Source organism: Thermobia domestica, chromosome 7 (assembly GCF_964235325.1).
Source record: "Thermobia domestica chromosome 7, izTheDome1.hap1.1, whole genome shotgun sequence".
Classification (NCBI taxonomy): Eukaryota; Metazoa; Arthropoda; class Insecta; order Zygentoma; family Lepismatidae; genus Thermobia; species Thermobia domestica.
Window position 1 is genome coordinate 175,394,934 of NC_137460.1, and position 20,555 is coordinate 175,415,488.

At 33.3% G+C, this 20,555-nt stretch overlaps 1 protein-coding gene across 2 annotated transcripts in view; it reads right to left on the minus strand.

The window, feature by feature from the left end:
* Nucleotides 1-329: 329 nt before the first annotated feature.
* LOC145690578 (uncharacterized) overlaps nt 330-20,555 on the minus strand; it is a 622,228-nt gene continuing 602,002 nt past the window's right edge. The window contains exon 16 of one of the 2 annotated variants that reach the window (XM_081765603.1): nt 330-2,055. In XM_081765603.1, the coding sequence (XP_081621729.1) occupies nt 2,012-2,055 (44 nt within the window). In that variant the 3' untranslated portion in view covers nt 330-2,011. Of the gene's footprint in view, nt 2,711-20,555 lie in introns of both variants that reach the window. The other variant, XM_081765604.1, reaches the window with a different exon arrangement.

The window sequence follows — 20,555 nt, forward strand, 5'->3', positions numbered from 1 at the left end:
AATTTGAAATGAATGTTTTTCTTTTTATATGTGAAATGAATATTCGTTACAATGTTGAGACACTCGACTGAGGTAAAGACAGGGGCGGATCCAGGGGAGGCGATCGGGGCGATCGCCCCCCAGAAGTATAAAGTTTCTTATTTATATATATATATATATATATATATATATATATATATATATATATATATATATAACCCATCCCAAAGTTTGGAGCCCTTAAAAGTAGTAGTATGACAACCCACCGCCCCCCCAGAAGTCGGTCCTGGATCCGCCCCTGGGTAAAGATGAGATTTTACCACAAATTAAAATACTGTTTCGTACTCACAGTTATCAATTTCTTGAAAGTCACCAATCACTTACAAAAGAACAATATATTGTATATTAATAGAATGGCCAATTATATATTTACATACGTACGTGTATTCGTTATATGAGATTTCCTTAAATTGGATTATGCTTCATTAGTGTTACACAAACAAGCCGTAAAATAAAATGTTATTACACTATATTTACACCAATGTTTTTTATAAATTTCAGCATTTAACAACAAACGCTTGAACATAGCGTAGTATGTCACTTGTCACCATTTCTTGAACACTTTGATATCCTGTTCCACAAATAAGGATATATACTTTATTTTTAATGCTCAAACTATGTCAGGTGTATTAATACATTTTACGTACCATGATTTCCAATAAGCTGTCACTTGTTCTATGATTTAATATTTCAATTTAAATTACTAGGAATAAAGAATTAGTCACTTTCTAGATATAATATTGTTCGAACACTTAGTACAGTACGTTGGGATAAGCTACTAGTACTCACTAAGTACAATTTTGATTAATGGAAATTGCCTCGTTACTATAATGCAAGGTTTGAATAAGTAGTGGATGTCCGAGATAGGTATTCAGTAATTTTATGTGTGCACTTTTCATTTACAGTATAGAACTGTTCCCTAATTTCTTGCACATCACACACGTATCTAAATCAATGTCACTCATATACATAAATATAATTTCAAAACGTTGAAATCAGACTCTAAAATCTTCTTTCTTTTGTTACTAAATTTATTATCTCTATATTCTTCTCAGAGCGACGTTAGAAAGATTTCTACATTTGTACCTGGATATCTATGAGGGTTATCTAATACTTTCCTTTGGACCCATAGGAAGCAAAAGCAATAAAGTATATTAGCTGACAACATTAAGTTTATTTAGTTGATAACATTATTTTTAAAGCAACAACTAATGATGAAATTTTATATGAATGACGTACAGTTATTCGTTCTGAATGATAATCCACTTTTATGCTCCTGGGACCTGACACTTAGGAGTTTTCTTCAACATTGTTCATCTTTCCCGATTCCCTTCAGCATTGTTGACCATCAACACCTTGAACGATGTTCTTCACTACACACTGAACACACTTGTCAGAATTTCACTGTCGCACTAAGTAACCGAGCAGAAACAATGAATTTTTTAAATAAGAGAGATCACCACTTTACGCTATCACCATATGCTCAATTCACAACACGCTGTTATTCTACTGCTCGTCGAGTAGTACTAAGTATGCCCTAACGCACCACCGAAAGCAAGCAGTGCTTTGTATTGTTGCCAAGCCAGACATCTAATGTTTATCAAACTACAGATGCTTCCATTATTCTAATAATGATCTGTGTCTACTTATTAACGTATTCACAGACTTAATTATGAAAACATTAACTATCAATTGTGCCACATGAATAAATATTTACTTCACTTAGATGTATAAGAATGAAGTTATAAACTCTCACCAGCCTCTTATCAAGCTACAGTGAGTTGAGGAAAGAAAAGACTCACAAATATTAAAGTAGATTGGCAAACCCGAATGATGCTAATTCAAGTGCGAATACGTTTGAGAGTTCATCACAGGTAAATGTCTCACTTTGCCATATACCAGTATAACTCGCTTCATAAACCGTTTTGAAGTGACAGTGTATGATAATATGAACATCAACTCAGATAAACTTCTAAATTGTTGCTGGACGACATTTGCAAACACAAAGAAAGTTCCCTTTAAAAAAAAAAAGATTGTTTCGAAGTTATTAATGTGCAAGTAGCCTAAACACATTTTTTGTTCGAAAAACACATAATCTTAACGAAGTTTATATACATCAAATTGAGTAGAATTACAAAAGTACTGAAAAATGTGATATGTACACCGTGCCTAGAAACGGCCTCTTCCAAACCACATCTTGGTATAGAGACGACAAAAAATATTAAGTTACAAACGCGATTCCCATTTATATACGAGCTACTTTGTGTCCATTTCGCAGGTAAGTGTATTTTACGTATTAATTCTATACTACTAGCTGTTGTGATGAGTTAGCATGTTAAGATTATAGAAGATAAGAGATATTCCATTATCAAGAGCTGATCGCTAAAACATTCTACAATAAAAATACGGTTTTAGGAAACATTTGGGGAAAAATACGAAGTAATAATGTAGCTAAGTGGGAGCATCCCTACCAGCCATCGTCGCAGGAGTAGATGCACATCAGTATATCCCACAAATCCATGGCATTTAGAAGTGGCTGAACAATAAAATAATTTGAAGACCATTCATAGTTAAGGAAACTACAATTATTTCCATTATCATGTAAATATGCCACTACTAGGTCAGTTAAATATTAATGTTTTCATCAGAGTCTGAATCAGTTAAGCAGTAGCTGAAAAAAACAAGGAAAAGTTTATTACGAAAAGTTATGGTTCTAGCTTAGTGCCGATTGATAAAACCTAACACTAGAAATTTTACTTTAAAAAAAAATACATATAGTAATGATATAGAAGTTACTTCAGAATCAGACTAAATAAATATGTTTTGCTCCTTCGATCGATGTGGTTTCAAATTATATTTACCACCACTAAGACGTTACCTTTACTTAAATAAGACATATAATTGTAATAATATAGTGTTATTATAAGTGCATTATACAAAGCAAGATATGACAGCTTTCTAAGTAATAATGAAAGCAAGTTTACCATCATCACGGAGAATTTCATAACGTAATGTATCATAGAGATACCATTAACAGAAAAAACCTTTTTATGTTTATTGAGCAATTAACATGTGGTGGTAAACTGTTTCAAAATATCAGATGGAATTCAGGTTCATCATTTTGGTAACTTAACAACCATTCTAGGTTACGTATTGTGCATGATTCTTTTATGTAACCATAGATTGGTATAGATGTAGTAAAAAAATCATATATTCACAGTTTAGTTAGGAACAAATTGAAAACAAAATTGGACTCAAGGGCATTATTTCTTACATCGAAGCCCACATCAAGAGAGTAACTCCTGTGTTGTGAAAGCAACACAAAACTTTATATCAGGTATTGTAAAACACAGTAGGCATTTCAGCCAAGAGATGGTAATAGTGTCCCAAATATCATAATATATATGACGCAGCAGGTCAGATATTAACGACGTTTAACAAGTGACAGTTCATATTCATAACGTCTTTGTTGCAGAAACTAACGAGGATATCCAAAGCATTACAATCGTCAGACCTTAAAGTTACAGATTCAAATGCAGATATTTACAGATATGGATACAGAAAAAAGAAAGAATATATATAATGTTTTATAATTCGAGTAATTTTCTACAGCACTGGGACAAGAAGAAGTTTTCACACTATTAATGTAAAATTTGGCACTCTTATTGAGAAATATCTGAATTTTTCGAATATCTAAAGGAAATAGGAGAAAATTGCTTTTTAGCCCCCCTTTTGGGGGTGTAAACACAAAAGTTCATTTTCCTTATGGGAGATTCAATGTTAAATTTTGGAAGCAGTTTTCTCCAATAGTTATTCGTAAATATTTTGGGGTAAATGAATTGTGTTTGTTACAAAATGCAAAAACACTCATTCACAAAGCTAGTAAAGCCGTCTCAAACATTATTTTGGGAAAGCCCCCCTTTTGGGGGCAAGGAGCGTAAAAAGGTGGTGGGTGATGTGTTACCAAAATCCCAAAATTTATTTTCGGAGTGCCAGTAGCCGTTAGATTAATCACGAATGTTACAGAATTAATGTTCCTATGCTCCTTACATCTAAAAGCGACTGATAATGGGGCTACAGCCTCCTTTCAAAAATAAGACAATCAACATTAATATCCCTAGTAGGGAATACGAGAAAAAGGTACTGTATTTCTTGTCAATTCATGTAAAATTTGGCGTCGTTGTAGCAGAAAAAGGATGCCTTTTTCATATCTGGAATGTTATTTTGGTAACCACCGCCTTAGGGGGGCACAGGGGGCGAAGCATAAGTTATTGGATCTTTATAAAAATTTCAAATTTTATTTTGGAAATGCCAGTGAGCGTCAGATTATTCACAAATGTCCCAGAATTAATATTCTAATGCTCCTTGTATGGCCAATGACTTATGTGGGGCTGTAACCCCCTTTCAAAAATTAAAAAAATCACCATAAATATCCTTAGTATTGGCATACGGGAAGAATGATTTTTCTCAATTAATGTGAAACTCGGCGTTCGGCTAGCAAAAAGTTATGTGTTTACCAAATCTTGAATATTATTTTGGTAATGTACCGCCTTAGGGGGGCACAGGGAGTGAAGCATAAGTTATTGGATCTTTATAAAAATTTCAAATTTTATTTTGAAAATTCCAGTGAGCGTTAGATTAATCACAAATAATACAAAATTAATATTCCGATGCTCCTTGCATGTGCTAGTGATGATATTGGGCTACAGCCACCTTTCCAAAAATCACATAATTTACGGTAAATATCCTTAGCAGGGACGTACGGGAAGGAGGTAAATATGCTTTACAATTAATGTGCAATTTGTCATTATTATAGAAGAATGTTTTGATTATTTTTTAAAATTTCGAATCTAGTGTAAATGAATATCGTCTGTCAGCGTAACAGATTGAGGATATAGCTTCGTTTTTTTTTTTTTTTTTTGAATATCACTGAAATATAATTAAAGAATTTTGCGTTTTTAAAAACCAAATTGGACTCTTCTTATAGCATAAAATCACACATAAAGTCACCAGCATATTTTCTGCAAACTTAAGCAAACCAGCTCGAAATAGAACACAAAATGACTATGGAAAATGCCGCAGGTGCCACGAAAGAAAATATCTTAATGAGAAATAATATTTAAAAAAATTAAAATATTGTTTTCCTTATTCATAGAAAAAGCGTATCTTTTCCCTACTTCTTCCACAATAACGTGTGTTCCCACTTTCCACGCAGTAGCCTACTCGTACACTGCACATGTAAGCACGTCAGGAAATTGTATACTATGGACATATGGTTTAGGGATGGCCAGACGGATCCGGATTTCGGATATCCGGATCCTATAAGACGTTGGATCCTATTTTGGATCTTATTTTCGGATCCTATTTTCGGATCTTGGATCCGGATCCGGCTATCCGGATCTCTGGTTCGGATCCGGAAATTCGGATCCGGATATCCAGTTCCTGGATCCAGATCCGAAATTTCGAAGTTCGGACTGCTGTTTTGAATATTTTAGGCCTTAGATTCAGAACCAGAACTAAAATATTCATTTGTATAAAATATATATATTTTAAAATTTACTAGGTGAATTGTATCTAACAGATAGTGGGAAGACAATTCAATTTAAATGACAACAGGTGACATCAAAATCTCATTTTCACATTTTTCGGGGTTAGACCACTGTTGCGCACACCCCATGATTTAGTCTTTAGTATATCTTTAAAGTACTACGAGTATGCCTCTTTCATCTCAAGTCAGTAGTTGTATAGATCTGCCTTTTGTTATATATTAATTGAGTTAGGATTAAAATTCGATTGTTTGTGACACCTATAATAATATTTTCAGATTGAGTTATAAGGTTGAAAAACTGCATAGTAATGCTGCATATTTTCTTTGAGCCACATTGGAAATTAATGTAGTCTATATTATACAGTCGCCTCTTATGATTAATCCAATGATCTGAACTCCTGCAGCATTACGCTAAAATGACGGATGTATTTGAATTTTCATATTTCTATTTTTTTTTTTTTTGTATAAGGAGCAAAATAAATATCATAAGCGGTATTTTACATAATACATATCGACACAGATCAATCAATTGATTGCTTAAAGTTTACCGCAAAGCTATTACATCTCTAAGACACTGGAGGTCTTAGAACAAAATCCGTGGCTTTCCCATAAAATCTTAAATCTCTCTATATAAAAAGGGAAAAATTCTGGGTGACAGTAAGTGAGTGACAGATCACCATACAGGACAAATCGCTTAAGCTAGAAACTTGAAATTTGGACAGTATATAGGATTTGTGACATAGGATTTACTTAAGCGTTTTTTGATGTATGTCTTAGAAAAGAACAAAAGGGGAGGGAAGAAAAGATTTTTATATCTCGGAATCCTGGAATGTTAGAGAAATGAAACTTATTTGAACAAAAATTCGTTATGTTTGCAGGCGTATGATGTGCGAGGCCGTAGACCGAACAAATGTGTGGGCTGGGGGAAAAGCCACCACGTACTCGCACTGAAATTTGGTGTATCTCGGGACACCAGAATGTTATTACATACAACTTGATAGATATTTGAACTGGGATTCGTTATGATTGTAGGTTTACGAGGTGCGAGGCCGTAGGCCGATCAAATGAGATATCAGAGGGTTTAAGGATGAATCCCCAAACATTTCTATTTAAATTGATTATGATTAGAGGCTTTTGTGGTGCGAGACCGTATTAACGGGGGTCTAGTGGCGAAGCCCGTAACTAGCTGCAGTCTAGTAAGTATATAAAGGTATTTGCGTAATGACTGGAAATTGCTTGTATGCCAATGGACAAAATTGCATAAGTAGCCACTATAAATTACAATCCTTTAAAATAAAAATGTTAAACAGCCAACAAAATGTACTCTTGAATGAGTTGTATATTATGTTTGTGCAGGGGCGGATCCAGAACGGGCTCCTGGAGGGGGCGGATGGATTCTTAGCGGGGCGGTTGGGGATGCTACTGTAGCAGTGAAAAATTACTTAGATGATCTGATATTGCCACAAATTACTACTAAAGTACACTGTTAATGGTGCCGCTGAGTAGGGGCGAACGACCTTTCGCCCTCCCCCTGGATCCGCCTATGTGTTTGCGTGAATGATATAGCTCCTTATACAACGTATGAAGACTTAATAGTAGTGGATTACTAATTATAAAAATACGTGTTACTGCTCGAGGCTGCATATGGTATTTTGTATATACACACTGCTACATTAATACATTAATTTTAATACATTAATTGATATTTAGAACTATCTCTACTACAATTCCTAACACTAACTGGGGTGGCACGGTCACAGAGAAACGTATTGTTGAAGAAAGAAAAAAAAGGCTCATCAAGAGCAAGAAAAGGAAGTTGCTCCTTAATTTGATTTGATCTAAATTTTATGGGTTGTTCTATTAGCTATGGCCTAGCCCATCACGACTAGGAAATGGCCTCATTCAGTAACCACAATAACTCAGAAAGAATTAGGAAAGAAAGCAGCCTGAGCCTAATGAAGAAGTTTGGGCTTGCGACTAAGGTTTCATCCCAGCATTTGACTAGTGTTACAGAAAACAAAGGACAAATTTCCATCAGGACGACCTCATCAAAAAGATTTACTACCTTCTCGATCGCGTATTTCCACTAGAATCGAATCTGACAGTGAGATTGCTCTCACCAAAGTCGGCAGTTTGTAATGGACCTGTTTGATCCATTACAGCATTTTGTGTGTTTTTGTCTGTGTGCGCCCATTTTCCTTATATTAACCAAATTTAAATGTTATTAATTATTGTTAACGTTGAATTGATTCATTATATCAATCTAATCTCCAAAGTAAAAGATGACATGAAATTTATCTGCACCATTGAAATGTTGGCAAAATTGATAGTGAAATTAATGCCTATTTTTATTCTTTTTCTTTGCATGACAATTGAAGTTTGATCGTTTTATGTTAAAAAGAATAGTTTTGGCATATAGAGAAATAGGTGGTTGATGTGTTCTCTTCTAAAGTGGCAACTTTTATATATTGTTTCTGGACGTAATATAGCTTAAATAATGTCCAGCTAAATTTAAATGTCCAGAATACGTAAGGATTCCGTGAGTGGAATATATTCCTTTCCTCGTATTTGTATATTTCATAACCATATCAGGAACTTGCTGTTTAATTCTAAATTAGGTTAAACAAATGGCAATAGCAGTCACAGTTTTAATATTGATACCCAGGGGCTGATTCTGTTGTACAATGCATTGGCTTTATATTAATGTAATTGCGTGTCTAGTGTGCTTCATGTTGTTAAAGGAGATCATTTATGATATATTCTGCGACGAAGATGATTCATTATAGTAGATATAAATATTTGATGAAGTGAATAAATAAATAAACATTTGTAATAATATAGTTAGATAATTATATATTGAATATATAAATGGTGATTCTTCTTAGGCGCTTGATGGCTAATGTAAACGTGAGTTGTACGTCACGCATTTTCCTAAGTGTATCTTAAATGCCTCATCTATTATGAAATCATATGTCGCATCAGAAACTGCACTTGCCTCTTAACCTAATTGGAGCTAAATAAAAGGTAATCCGTTGTATCAAAAGTGGTTGAAGTATTTTATTTTCATCTTTAGTAGATTTGCAACAATAAGTATTCCTGATATGTTATAATGCTTTCTGTTTTCTTCTCCTGGTGTGGCTTTCCTGCGTGGTGCAACGTATCTGCAGTATACAGTCCGATGCTTGCAGCTGATGAAAATAATCACTTTGTGATCTGGCATATCATCAGCCAACAAATATAAGCACTCCTTAAAGAGTAGCAGTACAAAATTGGCGACCGTTGATCTAGGATCTAGAAACTTGTGTGGAGAAGTTTCGTGCACGGCGGAGTGAGAAGTGACGCAGGAGAAAACAAGTCGTATAACCTGAGGGAAAGGAGATATCCAGAAGCGGATGAATTATGTGATTGTGGACACAAATTATGTACATGATGGACGACACGAAAGAACATAGTAAAGTCAGAATGCATGCCTGTTGTATAAATAAAACGGTATCAGAGAAGGAAGGACGTAAAATAGTAGCATCTGTAATATGTGCCACGTGTGATTATAGTTACCACTGTAGGTGTATAAACATGACATACGAAATGTTGGAACAATTGATTTTGAAAGAAGAAGTTTGGATATGTGATCGTTGTAAGAGTGAAAAAGTGAATGCTGATTGCGAAAAAGAAAGTGTTCCGCAATTAGTTTTGAAAGAGGTACCACAAGAAGAAAAGCACACGAACCTAGATGACATCAATGCAACTTTTGAAACTATTAAGATGATGTTAGGAATTCTAATGCAACAGTCAAATAAAAATGCAAGTGAGGTTTGTGATTCGAAGGATCAAACCCAAGATGAAAATAAGAAGTTGTGTGAAACCATTCCAAAGAATCAAGTAAGGAGCAAACAATATTCTGAAAATATGGAAGAGGTGAAGAATGCTGCAGACACCTCGCACATTGTACAAATGGAGGTTTCTCAAGAAGAACCTAAGGTACTACCTTGGAAACTAGCTGTTTGCTGTTTTTGTGGTTATACTTCAGCATATTTGAATCATTGTCAGAAATGTAAAAGAAATCTTCCTAAAAAAGTGAAAATAATTTCTGAAAGTAATCGTGGTAGTGTTGTCAATTTGAAAGATGAAATATCATCAGAGAAATGTTATAAAATGCCTAATAGAACGGACGAAAATACCAGGGAAAGTGGAGAGACAACTGCATTGGCTAATACAAAAACTAACCCTTCAGAACCAGACAAACCTACTGAAATTAAAGCTCTTGAGGAACCAGTTCGTTTAACACTTTCTTCAGAGCAAGAGAACTCAAGTAGAGTTGAAAACAGTGAATCAGGAATGAAATGTAATTCTTTTTTAGATAAGGAACACCCAGCGACTGAGTACAGCAATGAGAAGGAGCCAATCATTACGGATTACTATGACGAAGCTAGTTGTGATACCTATGAGCAACAGCAAAGAGTTAAAGGAGCTGGAAGAGAATTGGATATGGAAGGAATGATAGATGGATCCGCGCCAAGTCAGTTGGATTTATTACAGTCTCACAAAGTACGTATAGGATCATATGAAGCAGTGCCAAAAGATAGAGTGATGCTGTTGTCGGAAGGTGTACACGCTATTAGGAATGAACATGAAAGCATTGGCATTAAGGTTGCTTATAATGAACTCGATGATACTCAGAAACGCAGTACAAGGTTACCTGAAAAATTACCAGGAGATAGCAAATTTATTTTGAAACAAATATATGAAGCTCCTAAAGCTCTTGAAAAATTGGACAGCAAAGAATCAAATAAAATACTTGTAACAGCATCATCAAAAGAGGTACAACGGATATATAAGAAAGCAAATAAAAGGAGAAAAAGAATGGAACTAGTAGAACACCGAAAGAAGAAGAAAATTAAATTTTGTGGATTTGAACGAACAAAGGATGGATGGATGTATCTGAAAAAGCCAGGAATGGAACTAGTAGAGCATCGAAAGAAGAAGAAGAAAATGAAATTTTGTGAACTTAAACGAGCAAAAGAGGGTTGTACGTATCTGAAGAAGCCCGGACGGAAAAAAGTGTTGAAGAGGATAATGAATACTACGAAAGAAAGAAAAGAGAGAAGAATTTGGCGGTGTAAACGAAACAGGATGAAAGAGAAAATAAAGAAGAAAGTACGTTGGGTGAATACCTGCAAGAAAGTTCGTTACGTGCGCCAAGATGTATATAAAAGAGAGAGAAAGAAAGAAGCACGTGAATTCAGATGGATGAAAAACTGGACTGACGTGAAAGAACTCATGAACTGGAAATTTCGGAAGAAATTTTGTGATGTTACTCATTTGAGAAGAGGTGATCAACTTGGTAGCTAAGAGAACAGGTAAATAATGTGTTCAATTTGCTATCCATTTTGCTAATCATGTGTTGAATGTTGTGACCATATAATTCAGTTTCTTTGTTGTTTGTTAATAAGATTGATGCGACGGGTAAGTAGGAAAAAGGATACATTAGTGTTAAATAGTTGAGAATCTGTTGAATGAGTTTACATAGATGCTTTCATCGTACTGAAGAACGTCGCAAATGCGTTTTTAGTGTTCAATTGTTGAATCTATCTATAGGCAGTGCGTTCAATTTTATTGCTTTCAAAAAAAATTTATATATTTTTTTTTAATTTGAAGGCGGGGCAAACTGTAATGGACCTGTTTGATCCATTACAGCATTTTGTGTGTTTTTGACTGTGTGCGCCCATTTTCCTTATATTAACCAAATTTAAATGTTATTAATTATTGTTAACGTTGAATTGATTCATTATATCAATCTAATCTCCAAAGTAAAAGATGACATGAAATTTATCTGCACCATTGAAATGTTGGCAAAATTGATAGTGAAATTAATGCCTATTTTTATTCTTTTTCTTTGCATGACAATTGAAGTTTGATCGTTTTATGTTAAAAAGAATAGTTTTGGCATATAGAGAAATAGGTGGTTGATGTGTTCTCTTCTAAAGTGGCAACTTTTATATATTGTTTCTGGACGTAATATAGCTTAAATAATGTCCAGCTAAATTTAAATGTCCAGAATACATAAGGATTCCGTGAGTGGAATATATTCCTTTCCTCGTATTTGTATATTTGATAACCATGTCAGGAACTTGCTGTTTAATTCTAAATTAGGTTAAACAAATGGCAATAGCAGTCACAGTTTTAATATTGATACTCAGGGGCTGATTCTGTTGTACAATGCGATGGCTTTATATTAATGTAATTGCGTGTCTAGTGTGCTTCATGTTGTTAAAGGAGATCATTTATGATATATTCTGCGACGAAGATGATTCATTATAGTAGATATAAATATTTGATGAAGTGAATAAATAAATAAATAAATAAATAAATAAATAAATAAATAAATAAATAAATAAAGATTTGTAATAATATAGTTAGATAATTATATATCGAATACATAAATAGTGATTCTCCTTAGGCGCTTGATGGCTAATGTAAACGTGAGTTGTACGTCATGCATTTTCCTAAGTGTATCTTAAATGCCTCGCCTATTATGAAATCATATGTCGCATCAGAAACTGCACTTGCCTCTTAACCTAATTGGAGCTAAATAAAAAATAATCCGTTGTATCAAAAGTTGGTTGAAGTATTTTATTTTCATCTTTAGTAGATTTGCAACCATAAGTATTCCTGACATGTTATAATGCTTTCTGTTTTCTTCTCCTGGTGTGGCTTTCCTGCGTGGTGCAACGTATCTGCAGTATACAGTCCGATGCTTGCAGCTGATGAAAATAATCACTTTGTGATCTGGCATATCATCAGCCAACAAATATACTTGCGTTTGTTCTAAACTATCTATGTGATTGGATATAGTATTTGTTGAAACTCATTTTCGAAACACTGAAAAATGAAAAAATTGTGAATTCGTCAAAAATGTGTAACACTTGTCAATTTGTCATATCATAGCCACCGTATTTGACATTACGGCACACATTTTAATATTTACACATTTGGCACATTCCATGACAAATCACCTAATTTTAAAACATGACCGTGCTTCAATGTCTCAGATTCTCTTCAAAATTTTTTCATACGCTAATACCAACGAAATTATGCTAAATTATTTTTTTTCCGATTTTTTGGACGAGAAATGGGCCGGGGAGAAATTTTTGAAAGATGTGAAATTTGCTTCAATTTCCGGCACTCAGGATCATGGAACTAAATTACCATAACTTCCTTATTTTTTAAGTTATTGGGCTCATCCAGGTGTCAAGTGAAAGCTTAATGTTTCATCTTTCAGTAGATCTTAAGTAACCTTACAAAACGTTACACTGTCAAACATTAATGGGCATACAAAACAAATTTTAGGGTTTCTTACAAATTGTGCTGTTGCTCAACAGTTACAACAATGAAACTTTTGAAACTTTTTAAATAGAGTCATCCTAGCACATACATGGTATGGTTAAAAAATAAAAAGGTTGCTTTGGGTATTTCTGTAATTACTATTTTTTGTATTTTAAATGTATGGAAATATACACTTTTATGTTTTCCTACAAATTGTGCCATCGCTCGTAAGTTAGAACTATGAAACTTTGAAACTTTTTAATAGAATTAACTTAGAACATAAATGATATGGTTAAAAAGTAAAAAGAGTGCTTTTGGTATTTTTGTAATTTTTTTATTTTACGTTTACGGAAATATACAGTTTTAAGTTTTGTTACAAAATGTGTCATTGCTCATAAGTTAAAATTATGACACTCTTGAAGCTTCTTTTTATAGAATCATTTTATCACATTCATAATATGGTTAAGAAATAAAATGGGTGCTCTTGGTATTTTTGCTATAATAATAATAATAATAATAATAATAATAATAATAATTATTATTATTATTATTATTATTATTATTATTATTATTATTATTATTATTATTTGTGTTTCAAATGTACAGAAATATACAGATTTAATGTTGTTAACAAGTTATGCCTTTCCTCTGAAGCAGTGATGGCCAATTCCTGTAATTTTTACTTTACAAATTCCGGAAAGTAAAATGGTAAAAATTTCAGAATTCGAAAAATCTGAAATTCGGAAAAATTCCGGAAAATAAAATTTCCGATTTCGGAAAATTTTGGCCATCCCTACTCTGAAGTGATAACTGTCACACTTTAAAACTTTTTCAAATAATCATCTTAGTAAATATTAGATATGCTTCAAAATAGAACTGGTGTAATGTGTATTTTTTGTATTACAATAATATTATATTTTTGTACTTCAACTATGACTTTCAACTTTTTTTCCAATTGTACCATCGCTTACAACTATCAAACTTTTGTAATTTTTATAGGATTAGTTTGCATTTACTAGGTACGATTAAATAAAAAGAAATACCCTTTTGTTGTAATAATCTTGCGGTTTTGTGAATAGAAAATATAGGTCTAGCAATGTAAGGGGTTGAGTGATTATTACAAACCCTATCAACAAAAATAGGAAATAAGAGGGTAATGTACATAGATAAAAACAATAAACATATATACCAGTAATACTTCTTAGAGTTACATAGATTTTCATACAAAATGTTGTATCCTATATTTCACAACTCATTTTTTTCATTGATGATACGATGTCTTCTTTTAATTTTGGTTTCAGTTGCGTAAGTCCGGACTGATTGGCTTGTAAGAGATGGAACAGGAACTTCCCAGATGATATTTTCAAAAGGTATCCAATAAAAGTCTTCACTTTCTAGCCAGTAGAATATAGAAGGCCCAGAACGATTCATGAATTGCAGTCTGTCGTACAAAAATAATAATTACAAAAATACCAATAGCACCCCTTTTATACTTTAACCATATCACGTATGTGCTAAAATGTTCCTATAAAAAAGATTTCAAGAGTTTGACAGTTGTAATTTACGAGTAATGACAAAATTTGTAACAAAACTTAAAACTTTATATTTCCGTACATAAAAAATAATAATTAGAAAAATAAAAAAAAAACACCCTCTTTATTTTTTAACCATGCCATGTACGTGTTAAGATGAATGTACAGAAAAAGTTTCAAAAGTTTCAAAAGTTTCGTAGTTGTAACTTTTGAGCAACGGCACAATTTGTAAAAACGATAAAATTTGCTTTGTATGCCCATTAATGTTTGACAGTGTAACCTGTTGCAAGGTTAGTTAAAATTTACTGAAAGAGCAAAAATTAAGCTTTCATTTGACACCTGGATGAGCCATAACTTCAAAAATAAGGAAGTTATGGTAATTTACTTCCGTGATGCTCAGTGCCAAAAAGTAAAATTGAAGCAAAATTCACATTTTTCAAAAAATCCTAACTGGTCAATTACTCATCCAAAAAATCTGAGAAAAACAATTTAGCATAATTTCATTTGTATTAATGTATGAAAAATTTTTGAAGAGAATCTGAAACATTGAAGGACAGTGCTCTAGATGATTTTACATGGAATGACCCATTTCTGTGATACTGCAGAGTCCTTAGTTTGTAACACTGGGTAATGCGTGATGTAGTAGCATTTAAAACATAGCTTCAACTCGTATTGACATCAGTACTTAAACATAACATAACTATTAAAGATCCTCTGTATATCTATATCTATCAATCTATCTATCTATCTATCTATCTATCTATCTATCTATCTATCTATCTATCTATCTATCTATCTATCTATCTATCTATCTATCTGTGAATTGAAATGTGTATTGGTGGGTAATATTATTTGCACATTTGCATAATTTATGTTATTGAATGCCTGAATATAAATGGGTAACAATTAATTTTCTATAGAATGGGATATATAAATATAAATAATTATAACTATAAATTTGTTGACTAGGAGCCAATATGGCTGCCATGGCAACAACGTCTAATACTGATATTAATACAGATAATTTGGTAAATAACGGAAAACAAACAGGATTGAATATGCAAGCTAATAAAAAAATGCTATGGTATTCGATAGTACTCCTGGTTTAGTCTTAGAGGACTATTTAGTGGCTGTTGCAGATAAAGTGCAAGGTATAAACATTGCTTATGCTTCTCGAATTAGTGGTGGCAGAGTTTGTATTTATTTAAATAGTGAAGATAATGTTCAAAAGCTTATTAGTGCAAGTGGATTGTCAATTCAAGGTATATTTGTGCCGGTTCGGCCCTATATCTCACCTGCAACGAAAGTTGTATTATCAAATGTTTTACCTGACATACCAAATGATTTATTACTGAATGTTTTGAGTAAGTATGGCAAAGTAGTAAGTACGATAAGGCATATACCTGTAGGATGTAAACGTCCAGATTTGCAACACGTTAGATCTTTTCGACGGGTTGTGTATGTGTTGTTTGACAACCCAAATGTGGTACCAAACTCTTTTCCTTTAGAATATGATGGCACTCATTACAGTATATTTGTTTCTAAGGACGATGTGCAATGTCTAAAATGTCATTTATGCGGACATGTTGCACGAAATTGTTCCCTTGTACCAGAAAAGCCTTCAGTATCTAATGAGTAGAGACCGGATGTTAGGCAAAATGCCTATTCTTTAATATTAAAGATATGATCAAAAATAACGTTTTAAAGTTTATATAGGGGGTTATAGTTTCGATTTAAGCCAATTTTATTTTGCCTATTTTGCCTATTTCGACCTTTACTGCCTAAATAATTGCTTTAGTGCCTAATGTTGCCTATTCTATGCATTTTCTTCAAAATAAGCCATTGGGAAAATATATAATTTATATAACATAAATAATACATACATATATACGTATATTAGGTGTTTGTAAACACAAGCACGTGGTACATTACAATATATACACAGGGTGAACATCATAAATGTGCACATACTTCCGAGGTGATTAATGATATCAAAAGAAGACAAAAAGTTCTCTTGTAGTTTGTCGAATTCCGCGTCGTGTGCGAGTGATAATGATACCAACTTGGAATCGAAAATCGAATATTGACAATTGGACTGGAACAGATAGATGTGCACATACGTTGGGAGGTGATTCGTGACATGAAAAGAAGACAAACAATCCGGTTGCATGTGGAATTCCGTGTCGTGTACGATTGACAGGGATGCCAACTTGGAATCGAAAATCGAATCCTGACAATTGGAACGGAACAGATAGATGTGCACATACGTTGGGAGGTGATTCGTGACATGAAAAGAAGACAAAAAGTCCTCTTGAATGTCACGAATCACCTCCCAAAGAATGTACACACTTTTATGTCTCGCTCCAATTGTAAGGATTCGATTTTCGATTCCAAGTTGGCCCCCCTGTCACTCGTATACGACGCGGAATTCCACAATATGCAAGAGAACTTTTTGTATTCTTTGATGCCACGAATCACCTCCCGAAGTATGTGCACATCTTCTAGGTTTACCCAGTATATATAGAATGCACAGCAAGCTTCGTTTTTATATATGGAAAAATAGAAGATATTGACAAAGAAGTATGTTTCTATATTCTTTGAGCATTATTTATGACTTGAATCTATTTTTTAATGGTATTGAGTATTCATCTTCATTATTTCGAGCTACATTTTAATGCCTATTTTACTGCCTATTTTTTAAAATTTTAGTGCCTATTTGCCTGCCTATTTTCTAGGTTTTTAGTGCCTAAACATCCGGTCTCTACTAATGAGAATCAACATCAAGTTACATTGGCTGATATTGTTAGTTCTTCCCAACAGGCAAGAAAAATTCCGGAAGTTAATGACAACAAAAATAGAAGTTTCCCAACGCCAATGAAATCTCAGCCAGAGAATGTACAATTAAGTGAACCTAATCCAATTGTTCTTCCGGTAAAAATAAAACCCAGAGTTCGACCAATGATCACAAATAGGCCTATTTCAGATATAGAATTCCCTCCATTAACTCCAGTTGAGGATAACGAAGACATATTCACTGATAAACCTAATTCAAATAATTGCACTTCGAATTTAAATTCTGGTAGCTCAAAATCTGAGAAGGAGCCCAACAATCAGACTGATAGTCCAGATAATATGAATACTTATAATAGTATAGTTAATCAAAATGGTGGTGATGTAAACGACGATACACTTAATGATTCAATGTCTGACGATAGTTTTATTCCACCAGGACAACACGAGAAATCTATTTCAAAAGAAATCACGAATCAACAAAATTATATGTACATCACGGGTATAAAACGAAAGCAGATCAGTGATACCGTAGATGAAGTATTATCAAAAAAAAAAAAAAAAAAAAAAACGGTATCAGTATCCGATAATGAAAATAATGAAAATGATGATCAATTATCCACAATATCAGCAAGTTCTGACTCGTCATTGCAAAAAGACGAAAAAAATTAGAGTTTAACCTAATGACAAACGCCTTTAAGCCAAAGTCAATTCCAAGATTTTCTAACGAATGTTCGTAGTTTTAAGAAGGCCATGCCTATTGCTAAAACTTTTACTAGTGACATTCCTGGTCTTATTGTACAGCTAGAACAGGTCAAATCATCTGGAGTGGAATATAATTTACGAAGGCGTCTTAGCAGAATTATTAAATCACTACATAATGATATGTGAAGTAATATGTCAGAGAATGTTCGTTTTCTGTCAAAAAATTTGCTCATTTCTTTCGATTTTAAACATGGTTAATTTTTTATCTTTAAATGTGAATAGTTTAGCAGATGAAAAACGACAAATTAGTTTATATCTGTATACACAAAAAATAATGCGGATGTACTGTTTCTTCAAGAGACAAATGTACATGCGGTACCTACATCAAAAACTCTAAAAGATTATTTTTTTTATATAAATCCTGGCAAACATGCTTTTTCTGGAACTCTTATTGGAGTTCGCAAACAAATTTATATCCAGTTGAGTGAAGTATCTCATAACATTAGATTTGATGGACAGGTACAAGTGTTATCGTGTATATACAATTCCCGTAGATGGCATTTTATTAATGTATATATACCTTGTAATAGTCCAGTAGCTATGAAAGTAGTGAAGTCAATAGATGAATTTTTGTCTACATTACCTTCTGTTGATTATGTTATTATGGGTGGTGACTGGAATGTAACTTTGTACCCAGAGGACCGAAGTAATTCTGTGGAAAGAAATACAACACTGGCTAATGTACTACGTGATATTATAAAACATAATAATTTACAAGATGTATGGAAACATCTTTTTCCCAATAAATGTGGGTATATATATGTGGGAACGCAGTCACACTCTCCAAGATCTCGTCTTGATCGTTATTATACGTCATATTCAGTTTTACCTCGGATTTTAGACATAAAAATATTTCCGTCATTTTCAGATCATTCTAGTGTATTAATGTCTTTATCTGGATCAGAAACTCTAAATCGTCCTGCATATTGGCGTCTGGATAATGATTTACTTCATAACCCTTTGTATCGTGAAATTGTTGTTAATTACATTAATTTTTATGTTTCTCAGTTAGTTTGTGTTTCGGATAAAATTGGATTGTGGGAGTCTTTTATGAATGAAATTAGACATATTTCTATTCAATTCTCAGTGTCTTGTAAGGACGATATAAACAGAATTAATATAAAACAAATTGAAGCCATTTGTAATGATTTCCTATGCAAAGATAATGTAAATCATGAAGAAATAAATGCATTTAATGAGTGTAAAGCTATGCTGAAAAATAAGTATGCGGTGCTAGCAACAAGATTAATTAATACTAAGAGGAGAGCCTTTCAGTACACTGATGCTAGTAGTTTTTCTAATATAAGAGCTCTTCAGAATGATTGCAATAGAATTTCACATATTTCAAGACTTCGTGTAGATGAGAATATAATATCTGATTCAAAAGCGATTGGAAAACACATCCGGGATCATTTTCAAAGTCACTTTCAAGGCACTGACTGTCAAGATATTAAATTGTTTCATAGAACTTTATCAGAATTGCCGAAGCTATGTGACGTACAACGGAATATTTGCGAAGAACCTATTACAGAAGATGAAATTACGTCTGCAGTTTTTCAAATGAACAAAAGGAAAACGCCATATGTGTTTTTGGTCTCAATTAAAACCATTATTTATAGAAGTAATTCGTAGTTGTCTAACGGAATATCGTCTTCCTCCATCCATGACTATGGGAGTACTAGTTCTTCTACCAAAAAAAGGGAGATCTTTTAGAACTTAATAACTGGAGGCCAATCACATTGCTAAACACGTCATATAAAATTTTGTCTCGTGTATTAGTTAACCGGTTACGTCGAGTAATGCATTCAATTGTTCATGAAGATCAAACATATGGAGTATCCAATCGTTCAATGTATAATAATATTCATCTTATACGAGATGTTATTAGTTATTGCTAGAGACCGGATGTTTAGGCACTAAAAGCCTGGAAAAAAGGCAGGCAAATAGGCACTAAAAATTTAAAAAAATAGGCAGTAAAATAGGCGCTAAAATGTAACTCGAAATAATGAAGATAAATACTGAATACCATTAAAAATAGATTCAAGTCATAGATAATGTTCAAAGAATATAGAAACATACTTGTTTGTTAATATCTTCTTTTATTGTATATATAAAAACGAAGCTTGTTATGCATTTCATACATACTGGATGAACCTGAAAGATGTGCACATACTTTGGAAGCTGATTCATGACATCCAAAGAAGACAAAAAGTCCTGTTGCATGTTGTCGAATTCTGCGTCGTGTACGAGTGACAGGGGGGCCAACTTGGAATCCAAACTCGAATCCTGACAATTGGAACGAGACATAAGGGTGTTTACATACTTCGGGAGGTGATTCGTGACATCCAAGATGATTTTTTGTCTTCTTTTCATGTCACGAATCACCTCTCAAAGTATGTGCACATCTTTCGGTTCCGTTCCAATTGTCAGGATTCAATTTTCAATATCAAATTGGCACTCTGTCAGTCGTACAAGACACGGAATTTGACAAGACACAAGAAAACATTTTGTCTTCTTTTGGTATTAGCCCTACTAATCACCTCCCGAAGTATGTGTAC